The sequence below is a fragment of the Chrysochloris asiatica genome, unplaced genomic scaffold (assembly GCF_000296735.1).
Source record: "Chrysochloris asiatica unplaced genomic scaffold, ChrAsi1.0 scaffold00442, whole genome shotgun sequence".
NCBI lineage: Eukaryota > Metazoa > Chordata > Mammalia > Afrosoricida > Chrysochloridae > Chrysochloris > Chrysochloris asiatica.
The window spans coordinates 192325-212019 of record NW_006408960.1 but is presented as its reverse complement, the minus strand read 5'-3'; the positions used below and the strand labels follow the sequence as shown (position 1 = coordinate 212019).

The 19695-nt window shown below is 46.4% G+C and overlaps 1 protein-coding gene across 1 annotated transcript; it reads right to left on the bottom strand.

Moving 5' to 3' along the window:
- Positions 1-1614: 1614 nt before the first annotated feature.
- Positions 1615-14898, bottom strand: HSH2D (hematopoietic SH2 domain containing). The gene is made up of 5 exons (XM_006877128.1): positions 14774-14898; positions 12099-12188; positions 10761-10926; positions 9892-9987; positions 1615-2178 (listed from the first exon to the last, which is right to left on the bottom strand). Exons 1-5 carry the CDS (start codon positions 14896-14898, stop codon positions 1615-1617), a joined length of 1041 nt encoding a protein of 346 aa, XP_006877190.1.
- Between the last annotated feature and the right edge of the window lie 4797 nt (positions 14899-19695).

The following is a 19695-nucleotide window of genomic DNA, read 5'->3' as shown; positions in this document are numbered from 1 at the left end:
GGTTGCTTCTGCAACTGAGACCAGCCCCCAAGAACCTTCCTAAACGCCCCCACTGTGGGTCATTTCTGGAATGTTCTCTCCCATCCTAACCCTTAGGAAAAGTACTGAACTGCTAACCACAAGGTTGGTGGTTACAACCCACCAGTCACTCCTTGGAAACCTTATACAGGATCGCTGAGTTGGAACCAACATGATGGCATTTAACAACATCATCTTGGTTTACTAAGTACTTACTGTCTTCATTTCCTAATTCCCTGGGTGAGGCAAATAGTTTTTGCTCATTTACTAACTGAAGGATTGGCAGTTTAAAGCCACCTAGTGTTGCCATGGTGATCTGTTTTCATTAAGATTACAGCCAAGATAACCCTGTGGCGCTCAGTTTTACTCATATCCATGAGCTGAGTCCACTCGGCGACACAGATTTGATTTTTGTTTGTCTTAGTCTCCTGTTGTTACTAAGTGTCCTGTCAAGTCTCCTAGGATGCTCCCCGCAAAATACAAGTGAGTGGCATTAAGGAACAGACATCTCTTTTCTCAGTTCTAGAGGCAAAAAGCCCAAATCAGGGTCTTGGCCAGCCTAATTCCTGTGTGGGCCTCTCTCCTGGTTTCTAGTGATTACTGAAATTCTTAGGGTCCCCTTGCTGCTTATAGATAATATCTGCCTTCACTGTCTCATGCTTCTCTCTGCATGTGTGTATCTGTGTGTCAGTGTCTTTTCATGGGACACCAACTCAGAAGGGATTAGGTTTAGGGCCCACTGACTACCACGTGACCTCATTAATATAGCAAAAAGAACCTCTCTTTTCAAACAGGGTCCCATTCACAAGTACAGGGGTTATGTCTTTGATTTATCTTTTTTGGGGACACAAATCAAACCTATTTACATCTTTGAATGGCTAAGCTTTCCATTAGTAGTTAAGTGCAAACTATTGAGTCTACACATATTCTGACCCCTTATGCTGCCAAGAAGGAACTGCTCTTTATCACAATTTCTCCAAGATGAGGAAACAGGCACGGAGCAGTCCAGCAGCTCCATAAACATCCCCACACAACACTGCTATCTGCTCCACGTGTCTGCTAATGCTGACAGTAAAGATGCCCAGAGCCCCTTACGTTGCACCAAGCTCTCGACACACTTCACCTCTTCACCAGCACCTGGGAAGAAGGGCCTATTTACAGATACAAACATACTCAACGTGCAGCCCAGGTAAGACTCCAGCCGGCAAGGGTTCCTGCCGTGGGGTCTTTGCCCAGAGAACAGGTGACATGTGGAAGGAACACAGATTGGGCACAACTTTTCTCCTCCCTGAGTCTCACACTCCCTTAGAAAATGCAGAGAAAGGGCTGACCCGGTGTGTCTGCTCAGCAGCATAAAAAAATTAACGAACTCAGAGGCCAGGCACATAGTCGGTACCCCACATCACTGCCGTTACTCTGACAACGGTGACTGAAATAACCAGGTCATTTGTTGGTGCAGAACCAAATCCAAGAAACATCTTTATTTCTTTCCCAGTTTCCTGCAGGCACACTGGTGTGGTACACTGTGGTACAGTGGCAGGCAACAAGGAAGGGGATCCGAGGGCGGGCAGTCCCAGGCACAAGGCGGACCTTTCTCTAGCAGTATCCAGGGGCGAATGGTGGCGGTGGGAGGTACTCCTCAGGGAGCCAGTCCTGGGACTCTGTCAAGTTCCTCATCTCCTGCTCAGACACCTGCAGTGAGGGAGACCTCACTACTGCTGAGTGCAGACTCCTGTCTCCCGGGGAAACTCCGCTCCAACTCACTGACCTCAGGGGTTCCCTGGAAAGGGCATTTCTGTCTCTGGGGGAGCAGTGGAGTCCCTGGGCCCCCTCAAAGGGCGCAGTACAGATGCTGTCCTCCCAGTTTGCAGTATTCTCACAGTTGCTTGCCCTGGCCCCCGAGCTGTGGGGTGCGGAGGACCACCTGGAATTCCAGAGCAATGGCAAGCTCATGGCTGTGAGATGAGATTTCAGCTGTTGCTGGACCTTCCTGCCGGCTTGAGGGAGTGTCTTGAGGCTCTTCCAGAGTTTTTGTCGGGTGCCCCCCAGAGAAGCTTTTGTGGGGCAGGAGACGCCAGCATTCCCAGAGGGCACTCTGTCCACCTCTGCCGAAGACGTCCTTTTCTTTGGCCAGTAGAGCAGGCCCTGTTTGGGGAAGGCCTAGAAGGAGGAAAGGGGCCCAGGTGGTGAAATGGTTAAGTGCTTGTCTGCTAACTGAAAGGTCAGTGGTTCAAATCCACCAGTGCCTCCCCGGACAAAAGATAAGGTGATCTGCTTCGGTAAAGTTTTACAGCCTTGGAAATTCTATGGGGCAGTTCTAACCTGTCCTATAAGACCGTTATGAGTGGCTGTCAACTCGACAGCAAAGGGTTCAGTGGGCTTGAAGGAGGAGTTTGTGAAACCAAAGTCATCACACCTGCTGAGCCTCTGTGTCTGGCTTGGAGATCACCCCACTCCTGTCCAGCTGACCCCCCTTCCTACCCGCCGACTCACCGAGGCTGGGAAACATCTCTATAATCTCCGGAAACTGATCCCATGCTTCATCCTTCCCATTTTTGTAAACAGCCCCACCTTTGAGACCATACAACAGACCAAACCCGCTGTCTAAGAGCCAGCTCCAATTCATGGCGCCCCCAGGTGTTACAGAGTAGAACTGCATCAGAGAGTTTTTTGGCTGTAGTTCTTACAGAAATCTTTCATTCACCGCACCCCTGGGTGAGTTTGAACCGCCAACTAGAGCTGGAAATTTTTTTGCTGTAAAAGGTCAAGTAGTAAATATTTTCAGCTTTGTGGGCCAGCTCTGCCCTTATAGCTCAAAAGTAGTCACCGATGGCATGTACATGGATGAACCTGGATGTGTTCCCACAGACTTTACTTAAAAATAAGAAAGCCAGTCCTGGTGTGGTGCTGTTAGATGAGCCCTGAATTGCCAAGTAAGCTCTGTCGCATGTTGATCCCATGAGTGTCATCAGAGTAGAACTGCGCTTCCTGTTTTTTGTTGACCCTCCACTTTGCCAAGCATGATGTTCTTCTCCAGGGACTGAACCTTAGAAAGTGGTTTACGCTATCATATTGTTGTTGTTAAGTGCTGTTGAGTTGGTTCTGACTCATAGCGACCCTGTATAGGGTTTCCAAGGAATGGCTGGTGAACTTGAACTACTGACCTTGCGGTTCAAACCAACCTAAAGAAGAATGCAATTCAAACCTCAACTTGCAATATTGAAGGATTCGATGGGGTCCTGGTGTAGCACTGTGGATCAATGTGCTGGACTGCAAAGTCAGTTTGAGTCGCAAGGTCAGTGGTTCAAGCTCAGCAGCTGCTCCTTGGAAACCCTATACAAGGTTGCTATGGGTCAGAACTGACTTGACAACACTTAACAATAACAGCAACATGGGCAAGATATTGAATGATGCAGAGAGCAACAAAAGAAGATGGAAGGGATACACAGAGTCACTGTACCAAAAAGGAATGGTTGATGTTCAACCATTTCAAGAGGTAGCATATGATCAAGAGCCAATGATCCTGAAGGAAGAAGTCCAAGGTGCATCGATGGCACTGGCAAAGAAGAAGGCACTGGGATTGATGGAATACCAATTGAAATCTCTAATCAAACTGATGTGACACTGTAGGCACTCACTCATCTATGCCAAGAAATTTGGAAGACAACTACCTAGCCAATTGGAAGAGTTCCATATTTGTGCCCATTCCACAGAGAAGTGACGCAACGGAATGTGGAAATCATTGGACAATATTACATGCAAGTAAAATTTTGCTAAAGATAAATACCAAAACAGCTGCAACCATACATTGACAGAGGTTCAAGAGAACTTCCAGAGGTTCAAGCTATATTCAGAAGAAGACATGGAATGAGAGATCTCATTGCTGATGTCAGATGGATCTTGACTGAAAGCAGAGAATACCAGAAAGATGTTTTCCTGTACTTTACTGACTACACAAAGACTTTCAATTGCGTGGATTATGACAAGCTATGGACAACATTGTGGAGAATATTCTAGAATACTTAATTATGTTCATGAGGAACCTGTACTTAGACCAGCAGGCAGCTGTTCAAACAGAACAGGGGAACAAACACCGAATGATTTAAAATTAGGAAAGGTGTGAGCCACGGTTGTATTTTTTTACCATACTTATTCAACTTGTATGCTGAACAAATAATCCGGGAAGCTGGATTATATGAACATAAATGTGGCATCAGGATTGGAAGAAGACACATTAACAACCTGCAATATGTAGACGATACAACCTTGTTTACTGAAAATGAAGAGGATTTACAATACGTACTGATAAAGATCCAAGAGTACAGCCTTTGTTCGGTATGGGTTATACCTCAATGTAAAGAAAACAAAAATCCTTACCACTGGACCAATAAACAACATCCATATAAATGGAGAAAAGATTGAAGCTGTCATAGATTTCGTTTTGCTCAGCTCAACCATCAAAACCCATGGAATCAGCAGTCAAGAAATCAAACAAAGTATTGTATCGGGCAAATCTGTGGCCCAAGATCTCTTTAAGGATGAGCAAAGATGTCATTTTTTGGACTAAGGTACACCGGACCCAAGCCATGGTATTTTCAAATAACCTCATTAATGAATGTGAAAGTTGGACAGTGAATATGGAAGCCCGTAGAACTGATGCATTTGAGTTATGATGTTGGAGGAGAATATTAAAAGTCCCATGGGCTGCCAAATGAACAAACAGACCTGTGTTGGAAGACGTGCATCCAAAATGCTCCTTGGAAGCCAGGATGGGCAGACTTTGTCTCTCATACTTCGAAGATATTATCAGGAGGGAACAGTTCCTAGAGAAGGGTATCATGTTTGGTAAATTGGAGGGTAGGAGAAAAAGAGGAAGACCCCCAATGAGATGGATTGGCACAGTGGCCGCAGCAATGGACTTAGGTGTACCAATAATGGTGTGATTGGCCCAGGACCAGGCAGTGTTTTGTTCTGGTGTGCATAGGGTCACTATGAGTCAGTACTGACTTGATGGTGCCTAACAAGAACAACAACATAGAAGAATGCAGTGGCTCTGCACAATAAGCACTGGACTTCAAACCACAAGGTCGGCAGGTCAAGCCTACTAGCTGCTCTGCAGGAGAAAGATGAGGCTTCCCACTTCTGTAAAGATTTAAAGTCTTGGTAACCTTACTCAGGGTCATGATGAGTTAGGATCAACTCAATAGCACTTAATAACAACAACCTAAAGGTTGGTGGTTTGAACGACTCAGTGGGGCTAGATGCTTCTGTCAAGATTACCCAACTTCCTCAAACAGCTGTTTGAGCCAATCCACAGGGTAGCAAACTGGGGCAGTGAGGTTAAATTATTTGCTACAGGTAACACAGTTAGGAAGTGACAGAGCTGGCATTCCAAATGTGCCCAACTCTGAAGCAAGGTTTTCTTTCCTACACCAGTCAGCAGTCCGTCTCAGAGTGCTGACCTTTTAAGCAGGTAACCAAGACAATGGGGAACAGAACGTTTATGTTAGAGACTGAACAGAATAGGAAGAGGCCTTCTAAGAATGAAAACAGTGCACGTTTGTTTCCCACAGCTGCTAGAACATTTCTGAACTAAACTGAGAGACTTCTCCAAGAATTCAAACCTTTCCCGTATGCAGGCTGGCTATAAAAATACATCCAGAAGCAAAAGTACTAGTGTTGCTCTAACAACTGACAACTGTCTTTGTATGAAGTTACCTATTCATGTATGGAGTCCTGGTGTGGTGCTGTAGGATAAAGCAAGGTCAGTTTGAACCACAAGGTTGGCAGTTCAAACTCACCAGCTGCTCCTCGGAAACCCTATACAGAGTTGCTATGAGTTGGAACCGATTCAATGGCATGTAATCATCACCACCATTTGTTTTTACAACAAATATCACATAACCAAGAGGACCAAAGATCACAGCCAAGAAAACACTATGAAGCAGTTCTACTCTAACACCTGCAGTCACTATGAGCTGAGATCAACAGCTTCCAGGGGATACAGACCACAACAATGTCCCTCTTGCTCCAAACCATCAGCACGTCTCCTTCTAAAACATGTTCTAGATACCCACATTTCTCTCCAGCCACAGGGTGTTGGTCCACGCCACCACCACCTCCCATTTGGATAGTGTTTCCTCCCTGCCATGCATTTGAATTATGGTGTTTGGAGGAGAATATTGAAAGTGTCATGGGCTGCCCATAGAACCAACAGATCTGTGTTGGAAGAAATGCAGTCAGAGTGTTCCTTGGAGGCCAGGATGGCCAGACTTCGTCTCTCATACTTTGGACATGTTGTCAGGAGAGACCGACCAGTCGCTGGAGAAGGATACCATGTTTGGTAAGCTGGAGGGTCAGAGAAAGAGGAAAACCCCCAGCGAGATGGATTGGCAAAGTGGCAACATCAATGGGCTCAAACATGGCAACAGTTGTGAGGTTGGCCCAGGATTGGGCAGTGTTTCGTTCTGGTGTGCACGGGGTCACTATGAGTTGGTACCGACTCGATGGCACCTAACAACAACAACTCCTCCCTGCCACCTTAGCCCCATCACTATCAGCCACAGAAAACATTTAACTCCATCAGTCCAGTCACCATCAAACTCTCCCACACCCTCCCAGCATATTTAGACTAGAATCTCATCTCCTCCCCTGGGCCCCCAAATCCTTGTATAACCCACCCCTCTGAACTTGACCACTCACCTCCCAACAATCTCTGTCATTCACTCATTGCACTGGCTTTTGTACTTCGCTCCTCTCACACAAAGAGTCTCAAGACCTTTGTACATGCTATTCCCTCTGCCTGCAATGCTCTCGCTGGGAATGAACATTTGGTCAGTTCCTCCTCACCGTGCATATCCCAGCTTGGTGTCACCTCCTGTGCAGGCCTTTCCTGATGCACCTGCCCACCTGCACTCCTGTTAGCTCCACCATCATTAGAAGTTCTCTGGCATGCCCTGCCTCAAGCAGCTTTGGAACAGTTCATTCATTCACTTAGCTATTCAGCAGATTCATGGAAGGAGCACCTTGGGTATGTCAGCTCCTCTCTGAGGGGCGGGGGAAGCAGCGGTGAACAAGTTAGATGGAATTCCAGTCTTCCCAGAGCTTACCATCTGAGTGGGGAAGCAGACAAGAAACATGAAACTCTTAAACCAGCAGAACCATTTCCAATTGCAGACAGAGCGCTGCAGCAAGTGAACATGGTGATGTGATGGGGACATGGAGGGTTACTTTAGATGTTGCAGTTGGGGATTGAGACACTTACCATAAAAGGAAGGAGCTCAGTATGGTCAATCTAGGAGCAGAGCACACACAGCACATGCAAAGATCCTGAGGCAGACTTGATACACCCAGGTAAAAGAAGGATGGTAGAGGTACTGAACTGGTGGGTAATGGGGAGAGGGAGGAACTGACATTGCAGATTGGAGTTTAATTTTGATGCCTCAGGAAATAAGTGGCAGTTGGTTAAGTACCGAGCCACAGAATCCTATCCTCATTCTGGAAGAGTCTCCTCTAACAGCTGTTGTTGTTGATGTTAGGTGTCATTGAGTCAGTATCGACTCATAGCAATCCTATGCACAACAGAATGAAACACTGCCTGGTCTTGGACCAACCTCACAATTGTTGCCATGCTTGAGCCCATTGATGCTGCCGTTTTGCCAATGCATCTTGCTGGGGGTCTTCCTCTTGTTCTCCTACCCTCCACCATACCAAACATGATTTCCCTCTCCAGTGACTGGTCCCTCCTGACAGACAACATGTCCCAAGTATGAGATATGAAGTTTGGCCATCCTGGCCTCCAAGGAGCACTTTGGCTGCACTTCTTCCAACACAGAACTGTTTTGTTCTTTTGGCAGCCCATGGCACTTTCAATATTCTCCTCCAACATCATAACTCAAATGCATCAATTCTTCTACAAGCTTCCTTATTCACTGTCCAAATTTCGCATGCATATGACGTTATTGAAAATACTATGACTTGGGTCAGGCGTACCTTACTTCTCAAGCTGACATCTTTGCTCTTCAACACTTTAAAAAGGTCTTGTGCAGCAGATTTGCCTAATGCAATACGTCATTTGATTACTTGGCTGCTGCTTTCATGAGTGCTGATGGTTGATCCAAGAACAATGAAATCCTTGACAACCTCAATCTTTTCTCCGTTGATAAGAATCTTGTTTATTGGTCCAGTGGTGAGGATTGTTGTTTTCTTTACATTGAGATGCAATCCATACTGAAGACTGTGGTCTTTGGTCTTCATCAGTAAATATTTAAAGACCTCTTCACTTTCAGCAAGCAAGGTTGTATCATCTGCATATCACAGGCTGTAAATGAGTCTTCCTCCAATCCTGATGCCATGTTTTTCTTCCTAGAACTCAGCTTCTTGGATTATTTGCTCAGCATACAGGTTGAATAAATATGGTGGAAGAATACAACCCTGTAGCACACCTTTCTGAATTTTAAACCATTCAGTGTTTCCATGTTCTGTTTGAACAACTGCCTCTTAGTCCATGTACAGATTCCTCATGAACACAATTAAGTGTTCCGGAATATTCATACTTCGCAATGTTATCCATAGCTTGTCATAAGCCACACAGTTGAAAGCCTTTGTGTAGTCAATAAAGCACAGGTAAACATCTTTCTGATATTCTCTGCTTTCAGCCAATATCCATTGGACATCAGCAATGATATTCCATGTTCCATATCCTCTTCTGAATCCAGCTTGAATCTCTGGAAGTTCTCTGTCAATGTATGCTTGCAGCCATTTCTGTATTACCTTTAGTAAAACTTTACTTGCATGGGATATCAAAGATATTATCCAATGATTTCCACATTCTGTTGGGTTACCTTTCTTTGGAATGGGCACAAATATGGATCTCTTCCAATCAGTTGGCCACATTGTTGTCTTCCAAATTTCTTGGCAGAGATGAGTGAGTGCCTCCAGTGCAGCCTCACTTTGTCGAAAGATTTCAATTTGTATACCATCAATTTCTGGTGCCTTGTTCTTTGTCAATTCCTTCAATGCACCTTGGACTTTTCCCTTCAGTATCATTGGCTCTTGATCATATGCTACCTCTTGAAATGGTTGAACATCAACCATTTTCTTTTGGTACAGTGACTCTATATCCCTTCCATTTTTTTTGATGCTCTCTGCATCATTCAATAATTTTCCCATAGAATCCTACAATAACAAAACTCAAGGCTTGAATTTTTTCTTCAGTTCCCTCAGCTTTAGAAATGCTGAGCATGTTCTTCCCTTTTGGTTTTCTAACTCCAGATCTTTGCACATTTTGTTATAATAGTTGACTTTGTCTTCTCCAGCTGACTTTTGAAATTTTCTGTGCAGCTCTTATACCTCCTCATTTCTTCCATTTGCTCTTTAGCATCTCTACGCTGGAGAGCAAGTTTCAATGTCTCTTCTGACATCCATTTTGATCTTTTCCTTCTTTCTTGTCTTCTTAATGATTTCGGTTTCTTCCTGTATGATGTTCTTGATGTCATCCCACAACTCTTCTGGTCTTTGATCTTTAGTGTTTAATGTATCAAATCTGTTCTTTAGGTGATCTCTAAATTCAGGTGGAATATATTCAAGGTCATATTTTGGCTCTCGAGGATTTGTTTTCATTTTCTTCAGCTTCAGTCTGAATTTGCATATGAGCAATTGATGGTCTGTTCCACAAAATCTGCCCCTGGTCTTGTTTTGGCTGATGATATGGACCCATTCCATCGTCTCTTTCCACTGATGTAGTCAATATGACTTCTGACAGTTAGCTCCTCTTATTCCCTGCCCCTTCCCCCAGCCAGAGGTGCCACTCCCCTCCATGCCCGCCTCCCCCCACGTCCTCTATGTAAGTACCTTCTCAGCCACTGCTGCCACGTCCTCTTTCCGGCCATGGGCTGGAATGGCGACTTCCTCAGCCAGTGTGTTGGAGAAAAGGAAGAGATCCTCATAGTCCACGTTTTCTGGATCCTCCTGTGGGACATAGGTAGCCTGTAATTCAGCCCCAAGGAAAGGGAAAGTCGCTGGATCCTTCCAGAAGGCGGGACTCGTGGGAATGCCCTGCCCATATAGTGTGGGAGCAAGTGTATTCCACTCAAGAAGCCTTATAAGGAAGTAGGCCCCTCCCACAGCTGCTTCAGAGAGTCAAGACCATGTCCTCTGAGCGCTAACCTCAGGCAAGGCTATTAAAAAGCTCCTAGCAAACGAGTTAGGAGCTCTGGTACCGTAGTGGTTACAAATCAGGCTGCTAACCTCAAGGTCGGCAGTTCGAAACTACAAGCTGCTCTGCCAGAGAAAGATGAGGCTTTCTGCTCCCATGAAGATTTACAGCCTCGGAAACCCTGTACAGGGTCACTATGAGTGGGAACCAACTCCACAGCAGATAACAACAACTTCTTGTAAAAAAGAAGCCTCGTCAACTACTCCTCATAAGGATATAAGCTCCGCCTACAGGCCATGGAGGGCAGCTTTCCGCCACTGACCCTAGTCCCCGTGCTGTCCACTGCATTACTGCATTTCTAAAGACACCACTCACGTCTGTGTCCACAGCCCTTGTAAGCCAATAGGGAGCCTCTGTGTGTGTGTCGGGGGGGTGGGGGAAGCACACGGTCCACGCAGAGTGGGGTGAAGACAGGGACTAGGAAACTGGGTTTAGGGGCAGAATCACCAGCGCCTGCAGAGAGTGGGTGGGACAAGGGTCTAGGGGCCTGGGCCTAGAGGCACTGGGCCCTGGTTGGGTCCCTCACCTGCCCACAGGGCTGGGTCAGCAGCTCCCCATATGGCTGCATGGGCTCCTGTTGGTGGAAGGTGACCAGGGCGTCCAGTGAGGTGTGGGCTGCCCTCGTTCCAGGGATCACAAAACTTCCGTCGTCTAGAAGCTTCACCATGAAGTGGCGGTAGCTGTCTTGGGCCCTGCTGGAACAAGGCCTGGCTGCGACACTCCCACTTGACCCCCCGCCCCAGCTACTGAGCTAACATCAAGGCATGGCAGCTCCCATCTTGACGGCTCCACTAACTAGCTGTGTTATCCCACACTGTGTCTCAGTTTCCCCCACGGGCTAACTCTGACCCTAAGGAGTTCTTCTGAGGATGAAACAAGCTGATTGAATACAAGGCAAAAGCTTACCTTGGTGTGTCCACTACACAGGAGGGGCTCAATAAATGCTCCCATAGTCAATGAATGCATTTATTAATGTCCTATGATGTGTTTTGTGTATCTCACTTAATCGTCACATCAAGTTTGTATTAAATCTTTGTTGCAGTTACAACTTGCTGTAGAGTTGATTATGACTCATGGCTACCCATATGTGCAGAGTATGTGACCTTTCAAAAGCAGGTTTGTTAGTAGTCCAGTGCTTAACCATTTGTACCACTCAGGGACTCCTGAATTAAATACTCACATGGAGTCCTGGCATGGATAAGGCCTGGACTACTAACAATGTTGGTGGTAGTTCAAACCCACCAACTGCCCCTTGGAAACTATACAGGGGCACTATGAATCAAACCCAACTTTGTGGTACTTAACGACGACAACAACAACAACAATTCCTATAGTAGACATAAGGACTTTGAGGGAGGATCAGAGAGAATGAGAGACTTGTCCTAGGTCACACAGTACTTAAGTGGTAGAGTCCAACCTTGAACCTGTCACCATGAGCTTTGGGGCCCAAGCTTTCCCTGCTGTGGTGAAGTCTGTCCTTGAGCCATTGGGCTTTTTATTCCTTTGGCAAGGAATCTTTTGGATTTGCATTTGAAAAGTAGTTTGCGGTTATGAATCTTCTGAGATGTCAGTCAGCTCAAGTTTGGAGGCCTCCCTAACAACCCCATCCCCATGGGGTGGAGTCAAGTTGATGGTTGTGAGAGTTCTGGGACCCCCAACTTCTCCTCTCTTGAGACAGAGTCTCAGCTGCAACTGGACCCATGACTGCTGGTTAGGGCCTGACCCGCAGCCACTCACTCTTCAGATGGATCTGACCAGACCCTCATGCTGATGATGGTTCCCTGACATGTGGCATGAAGCACCCTTTAACCCCCACCAAGGAAATCCCAGAGCCCATTTGCCCCTGCCCTGGCCCCGGCCTTACTTGTAGGACAGTGTGTAGCCCACGTGACTGTGGCTGACCCTGATGAGAAAGGATCCTGGTGGCTGTGGCTTCAGTAAGTTCTCAGCGGCCCTGGAAGGACACACACAGGAGGGAGATGACCGTGATGGTGCCCCAATCCTGCACCATCAAAGGGAATGCTTTTTGGTTTCCTAACTGAGATTCGAAAAAAGATATAAGAAAAAAAATAGCCAAACCATCTGCTATCAAGTCAAGTAACTCATGGAGCCCCCATGTGTGTCGGACTAGAATTGCACTCTAGAGGGTTTCCGTTGACTGATTTTTCAGAGCTAGATCTCTAGGCCTTTCTTCTTCTGGGTGGACTTGAACTACCAACCTTTTCGTTAGCAGCTGAGCACATTTACCATTTGCATCACCCCGAGACTCTTCCAAACGAACAAGCAACCGAAATCTGTTTTTCTTTCCTTCCTCTTCTTGGTTGTTTTAGACTTTGGGATGTTCTGTCCCCTGAGGTGACGGTGGCTGATCCTAAAGACCTTCCTCTGGCCCAGAGTGAATTTACTTCTACCTCTCATCACTGCCTTTTCAGTGCCTGAAATCCTCCCATGAATACCCCCCGCTTCAAGGTGTCATAGGAAGCAAACCATTTGGGTTTGTAATCGGGCTCTGCTGTCCATTAGCTGTGTGATCCTGGGAGCAGCTCTGTCCGTCTCTGATTCTCAGCTTCTTCTCAGGGCTGACGCAAGAATGGATGAAACATATCTACGCTGTGATACTGGGCTCTGTGATCTCATATGTTGCTGTTGTCATTGCTGTCACTGACTCAATTCCAACTCAGGGGGACCCCAGTTGTACAGAGCAGAACAGCCTTGGGGGGTTTTCTTGGCTGCCATCTCTGTGGGAGCGGACCTGTAGGCTTTGCTTCGACAGCCAGCGCTGTGGGATGGGTTCAAACTGCCAACCTTCCGTTAGCAGACAAGTGCAAGCTGTTTGCACCGCCCGGGGCCATTCTTATTATGATCATCATGATTGTTACTCTTTTCCAGGGTTCCTAGAGGATAAAGGACCTTCTGTGTGACAAGTTGGGAAGTCTCGGGGCCTCATTGCCCAATATGGAGGCCTGTGGCTCACCTGTGGCTCTTGAGTGTTTGAAATGTGAATGGTCTAAATTGAGATGTAAAATGTGGATTTTGGAGACTTGGAGCAAACAGAAGAATGCAAAATATCTCACAAATATCTTTTTAGTACTGATTGTTGTTGTTGTTGTTAGGTGCCATCGAGTCAGTCCCGACTCATAGCAACCTTATGTACAACAGAATGAAACACTGCCCGATCCTGGGCCAACCTCACAATTGTTACACTTGAGCCCATTGATGCTGTCACTTTTGCCAATCCATCTCACTGGGAGTCTTCCTCTTTTTCTCTGACCTTCCAACATGTTGAAATAATAATATTTGGGATACACTGGGTTCAATGAAACACTAAATATCCATTAAACGAATATATGTTCAAAACACATGCTAAACAAAACCCAACCCAAACCCCTGGCTGTTCAGTCTATTCTGACTTGTGGTAGCCCCCATATATGAGAATAAAACTGTTTCATAGGGATTTGTTGACTGTAGTCTGTATGGGAGCAGATCACCAGGGCTTTCTTCTGAGGTACTGCAGGGTGGATTTGAACCACCAACCTTTAGGTTAGCAGTTGATTGCCAACAAACCATTTTGCCATCCATACAGCTTAAAAGTATATAATAATAAAACCCTAAACCCACAACTTTGGAGTAAATTCTGATTCACAGCAACCCTTCACAGTGTCTGAAGCTATAAATCTTTATGGGACACAAAAATCTCATCTTTCTCCCATGCAGTGACTAGTGGGTTTGAACTGCCAACCTTGTGGTTAGCAGTCCAGTGCTTGAAAATAATTATGATATATGAAAAATAATTTCACTCATTTTTAAATGCTTTTCAATGTACTACTATAATATTTTAAATGTCTTATGTAGCCAGGAGTCCTAGTGTAGCATTGTAGGGTAAGCTCTGAATGGCTAACCGTGAGGCAGTTCAAACCCACCAGACACTCCTTGGAAACCCTATACAGGGTCACCGTGAGTCTTAACTAAACGGCAATTAACAACAGTGTCGCTTCCATTAGTTCTATTGGCCAGCCCTGCCCCTGAGCTCAGAAGCTATTGCAGTTCCTCCTCTGTATGACCTGCATGAAATTCTATCAATTTCCTGCATGTGGAAGGTGGCACAGAACGTAGTTTCCTTCATCTGTTTAGTCCTGAGGGCTCCTGACTAGAGGGGTTGTTAATGTCCTCAGAGGCCACCTTTGTCTAACGTACAAAGAACACACTGGGCTGTATTGCTGATAGACTGAGAGCAGCTGTTTGGGACACTGGACACTGGGTTAAGAGAGATTCTGAGGCCATCATGATTAGTGAAGCCAGGCCTGGATGAGGGAGGTGGGCTGCCAGTTTCCTGGTAGTATGTAGGCATTTGTATACAGAAAGCTGAGGCTCAGAGATGGAAGTCACTTGCCTGGAGTCACCCAGAAAGTCCTTGGAGGAGGTAGGATTCAACCCTAGGTCTGTGTGAGTTCAGAGACACTGAGCTAAGCTCCGAGTTCTGCAAACATGCCCGGGATGGGGGTCAGTGGGAAGAGGGTGAAGGGCAGGGTATATCCTCACTCTCTGGAGATGGCACCGTGGAACCATGTGGGGACCCCGTCTTGGGCCAGCTGGCCCACCTGAGTGTGCACGAACCAGTCCAGCCGTGGGGGCACCAGAAGGGACAGATTCCTGTCTTCTGTCATGGCCTCCTGGGAGGGGCACCTGGGAGATGGAAGAGAGAGAGTCAAGACTGGTCTCCCCACAACACCTGTGCTCTTATTAAGGCTTATGCTGCCGCTTCCCTCCAAGGAATCCTCCAGACTGGACAGAAATGTGGGCTTAAAACTCACTTGTGCTTCTTAAGCATCTACTGTATGCCAAGCAGATTGCTGTGACTCATAGCCTCTCTGTATAGGATTTCCGAGGCTATGACTATGGGAGCAGAGAGCTGCATCTTTCTCCCACGGAGTGAGTGGCTGGTGGGCTAGAACCACCAACCTTGTGTTTAGCAGTCCAGTGCTTATCCTACAGAGCCACAGCAACCTGTGTATATACAAATACACTATTTCAAATTCATATATTTGTGGAGAGACTGTAAGTCCTTATGGAGCAGATAGCCTCATCTTTCCCCATGGACTACCTGTGGGTTTGAACCGCTGACCTTGTGGTTAACAGCCCAATGCTTAACCTACTGTGTCACCAGGATTCCTTGGTATGTTGTTGTTGTCTTGTGTCATTTCATTAAACACCAGAGAAAGTTGGCCAGAGCAGTTGTTTCTGCCGCCAATATTGGCACTACTGGCAGCCACTGATAGCGTTCAGCATGTCAGGCACTCAGGTCCTGTATGTTTTAATTTAGGCTCAAGGAGCTCTGGTAGCATAGTGATTACGAATCGGGCTGTGAGCCACAAGGTCAGCAGTTCGAAACTACCAGCTGTTCCGCAGGAGAAAGATGAGGCGTTCTGCTCCCGTAAAGATTTACAGCCTTGGAAACCCTGTACAGGGTCGCTATGAGTCGGAACCGACTCCACAGCACATGACAACAACAACAACAAAGTCATATTGGGTGTTGTGAGACATTTACATGGAGCTAGAGAAAGAGGCCTCTGAGTGATACAAATGATTAAGTGTGCTTGACCACTAACTGAAAGGCTGAAGGTTCTAGCCCACCCAGAGATATCTCAGAAGAGCTGATTTGCTTCCCCAAATCAGCCATTGAAAACCCTATGGGGCAGGTCGACTCTGACACGCATGAATCCGAACTGACTCAACAGCCACAGGTGTTTGGGTTTTGTGTGCTGGGCAGAGCCCCTGGGTGTTAAAAATGGTTAATGCACTTGACCGCTAACCAAAAAGTCAGCAGTTCAAACCCACCCAGAGGCACTTTGAAAGAAAGGCTTAGTTAACCTGCTTCCGTCAAATAAACCAGCCATTGAAAACCCTATGGAGCAGTTCTACAACTCAAGGGCAACTGGTTTGGTTTAATTTGGTTTAAAGAAAGAAAACACCAATTTGTACAAAAGAATGAAACCATAGTAAAACCAGCTTTAAGAAAAAAACAGTTGTACCTTGCTGAGTTGAACATGTGAACCAGCCCCCCTTCCGCATTCACCCTCAACTCTATCCCCAAACTGGAGTGCCATACCTGTCCTCCCCCACAGTGTCTAAATTTTCATAGTCAAGAAAGATCATTGTTACTGGGCTGTTTCTTCCAGGAAGGGGCGTGTTGACCAATTGTGGTCAGTATTGATTTTCTCTGCCAGAAGACCAAGGACCAACCCACCTTCCCGCGAGCGCCCCAAAGGGATTCTGTTGTTGTTATTAAGTGTTGTCAAGTCAGTCTGGACTCCTAGCAACCCTGTATAGGGTTTCCGAGGGTTTGAACCACCAATCTAGTGGTTAGCAGTCCAGTGCTTATCCTACAGTACCACACCAAGACTCCAAGGGGATTCTAAGCCAAGTGAAATTCAATGGCTATATTAAGAAATGTCTCATAAAACAGGCTGGCAAAGTGATTACAAGCTTGAAATTGGACCCAAATGGCCCAGGTTTAAATTCCAGCTTCACCCACTTACCTGCTGTGGGAATTTGGGCAAATCCCTTAACCTCTCTGAGTCTGTTTCCTCGTGGTAATTTGGGGATAATGGAAAGTAGTTGTTACAAACTAAGTGCTGTGTGTCTGTATTACATGCTTACAGACTCAGTCACGACCTACCACAGGGGAATGTTCATAAAACCACACCTGTTGCTGCCAGGTTGATTCTAACTCATGACGACCTCATATGCTACCATCCCCAAGCAGAGTGGTCCCATAGGCTGTTCTTGGCTGTAATCTTTACACAAGCAAATTGCTACAAAGTGACTGACTTACAAGGTTTCAAGAGGGAGTTTAGTTTAAGAGTGTGTGTGGGAAGATTGAGTCCCCACTGAATAGTTTTCATCTTGTTTAGACAGGTCTGGTGAAATGAGATGGGGATAGGATTCTTATGATTCAATGAGTAATTGTCATCATGACTAATTGTGACTCTCACAATTGTAAAGGTAGAAGTTTTATAACAAAAACAGGGGAGTGGTTAATCTTACAGTTCAGAAACTGAGGATCCTAGGACCATCAAGGGAGAAGAGCACAAGCAGAATGAGGGACCTTATCCAGAGAAACAGCGACACCAGAGATGGTGGCAGAGATGGGGACATGGAGAGAGGGAGCAGCTGAGGACTCTGGATTAATGGAAAGAGAGGGACTGAGAGAGAGCTGGTGGCCAGGAGGCAGACTTGCAGAATGTGCCCTTTGGTGGTGTAAATTATTATATATGCCTGAGTGGTTAAAAAAAAAAAAAAAGCTAAAATGAGTAGAGAGAAATACTATTAACTGATGGTACATGGAGGGGATTATAATCATTGTCATGAAACAAAGTATATGGTTTATTGAATGTAAAACTGATGATCTTCCCTGTAAACTTTCACTTAAACCACAATAAAAACTTAAAAAAATTTTAAAAACCAAATTGCTAGGTCTTTCTTCTTCAGCATCCACGGGTGGGTTTAAATTGCCAAACTTAAACTAGTAATGGAACATAAACCATTTGCACCACCCTGGGAGCTTGGTCGTGTCTATAGACTTGTTTTTAATCTACCTGGGAGAACTCCTATTCACCCTTCATAGCCCAGCAAAAATATCCCTTCCTCCAGGCAGGTCAAAGGAGCCCAGGTGGTGAAGTAATTAAAATGCTCAGCTGCTAATTGAAAGGTCAGCTGTTTGAAGCCACCAGTCGCTCTTAAGGAGAAAGATTAGGCAGGTCACTTCTATAAAGTATAAAGTAGAAATGCCCCATAGGGTTGCTATGAGTTGGAATACACTTAACGGCAGTGGTTTTGGTTTTTTGTCCACGCTGACTTCCTGTCTCTCTCCCTAGACTAAGCCCTGGCTCCCTTCTGCCCCCCCACCTCCCCAAACTCCTCCCTTCCTTCCTGATTCAACCCTCTCTCAGGCTGGAGGTTCTTTCTGGATCCCAAGCATCTCATGATTCAGGGCAGGTACAGAAGAGGATGCAGGATGTTTGCTGATAAATGATGATCGAGTTCCAGGCCAGGACTCCTCGTGCTGTAGGATAAGCACTCGACCACAAGATCTGTTTGAACTGCAAGGTAGGCGGTTCAAACTCACCAAGTAGCTCCTTGGAAACCCTATACAGGGTGGCTATGAGTTGGAACCGAATCAACAGCATTTAATAACAACAGAAGTTCCAAACCAGGTGAATGAGCCCATTTGTTGTTAGATTTTGACATGGGCAGCCCCATGTGTGCAGAGCAGAATGGTACTCCACTGGGTTTTCAAGGTTGTGGGCTTTCAGAAGCACATAGCTATGCTTTTTTTCCGTGGTGCTTCTGGATGGGTTTGAACCTCCAACCTCACAACTAGCCATCAACTGCTTGACTGTAAGTTCAAATCCTGACTCTGCCACGGGGCCTTTCCCCATCTCCTCTTCTCCTATAACCAGTCCTAAGGACAGCTTTGCTCTGCTCAGAGCTGGCCAGGCTCTCTCTTTGCCCACTCTGGCTCCAGCATCCCTGAGCCCTGTGGTCTACACCAGCACCATCCTTACTCTGACCTAGCCCGGCTCCTTCTCTGAGGCTGTGGAGACCGCAGCATGTGTGGCTTTATGGTGTTCCTGACAGAGGGGTCCAGGCTGAGCCTCCCACCCCTAACCACATACCTGGGAAGCCCGGATGATGAGACCTTCGCTGACTGTGACCCACTCCAGCCCTCAGTTTCAGTTCAGGGTCTTTACGTCAGTGGGGCGGGGCCACTCTTGCGGACTGGTTCCTGTTTCCTGGAGCAGGTGTGCACCTGGAGCAGGACCAGGACAGCCTGGGGGGTGGGGGAGAGTGTCACCCTTAATCTGCAGTCCAAGGAAGATGCTCTGTACCTACTGTGTGCCAGATCCTTGGGGAATACAGGGTGACCCTAGAACAAGTGAAGGCTTCCCCCACCCCGGGTGTTTATAACTGAGGGGGCACTGAAGAGGCATGAGACACTACCAGTGTCATTGTCACAAACAGACACCCTGTTAGGGAGGGGGTGGGAGTCATGAGAACCCCTTGCTAACCCAGAGGAAGGGGCTTCTGAAGGCAGGTTGGAGTCAGCCAGGTGGGGTGGTGAGTGGGGTACAGAAAGGCATTCAAGGTAGAGGGGAACAGCATGAACAAAGGCCTGAAGCAGTGTCAGGAGATTCACTGAAGCACAGTGAGCATGTGTGAAATTGTTCACTACAGATCAACAAGTAAGCTTTGCTTATTGTATAGCCCAGCCCTGGTCTACCATGAACACAGAGTAGCATTCGAACTTTCGCCACTATGATTTTCCTCCATAGACAAATATGACTGAATTGTACGTGTAGAAATCTTGCGATGGCAGGTGTTTTGTTATGTATGTATTCACCACAATCAAACAACAACAACATTAACCAGAAAAACTCTCAACCTTTAACAGGATACTGTAT

Bases quoted from the DNA above. Each gene is read 5' to 3' on its own strand.
- HSH2D (XM_006877128.1), bottom strand. From the start codon at position 14,898: ATGACAGAAGACAGGAATCTGTCCCTTCTGGTGCCCCCACGGCTGGAC. The intron at 12,189-14,773 runs GTGAGGATATAC...GTGTCCTTCCAG, and splicing joins CACGGTGCCATCTCCAGAGA to GGCCGCTGAGAACTTACTGA. The intron at 10,927-12,098 runs GTAAGGCCGGGG...TTGTTCCAGCAG, and splicing joins GGCTACACACTGTCCTACAA to GGCCCAAGACAGCTACCGCC.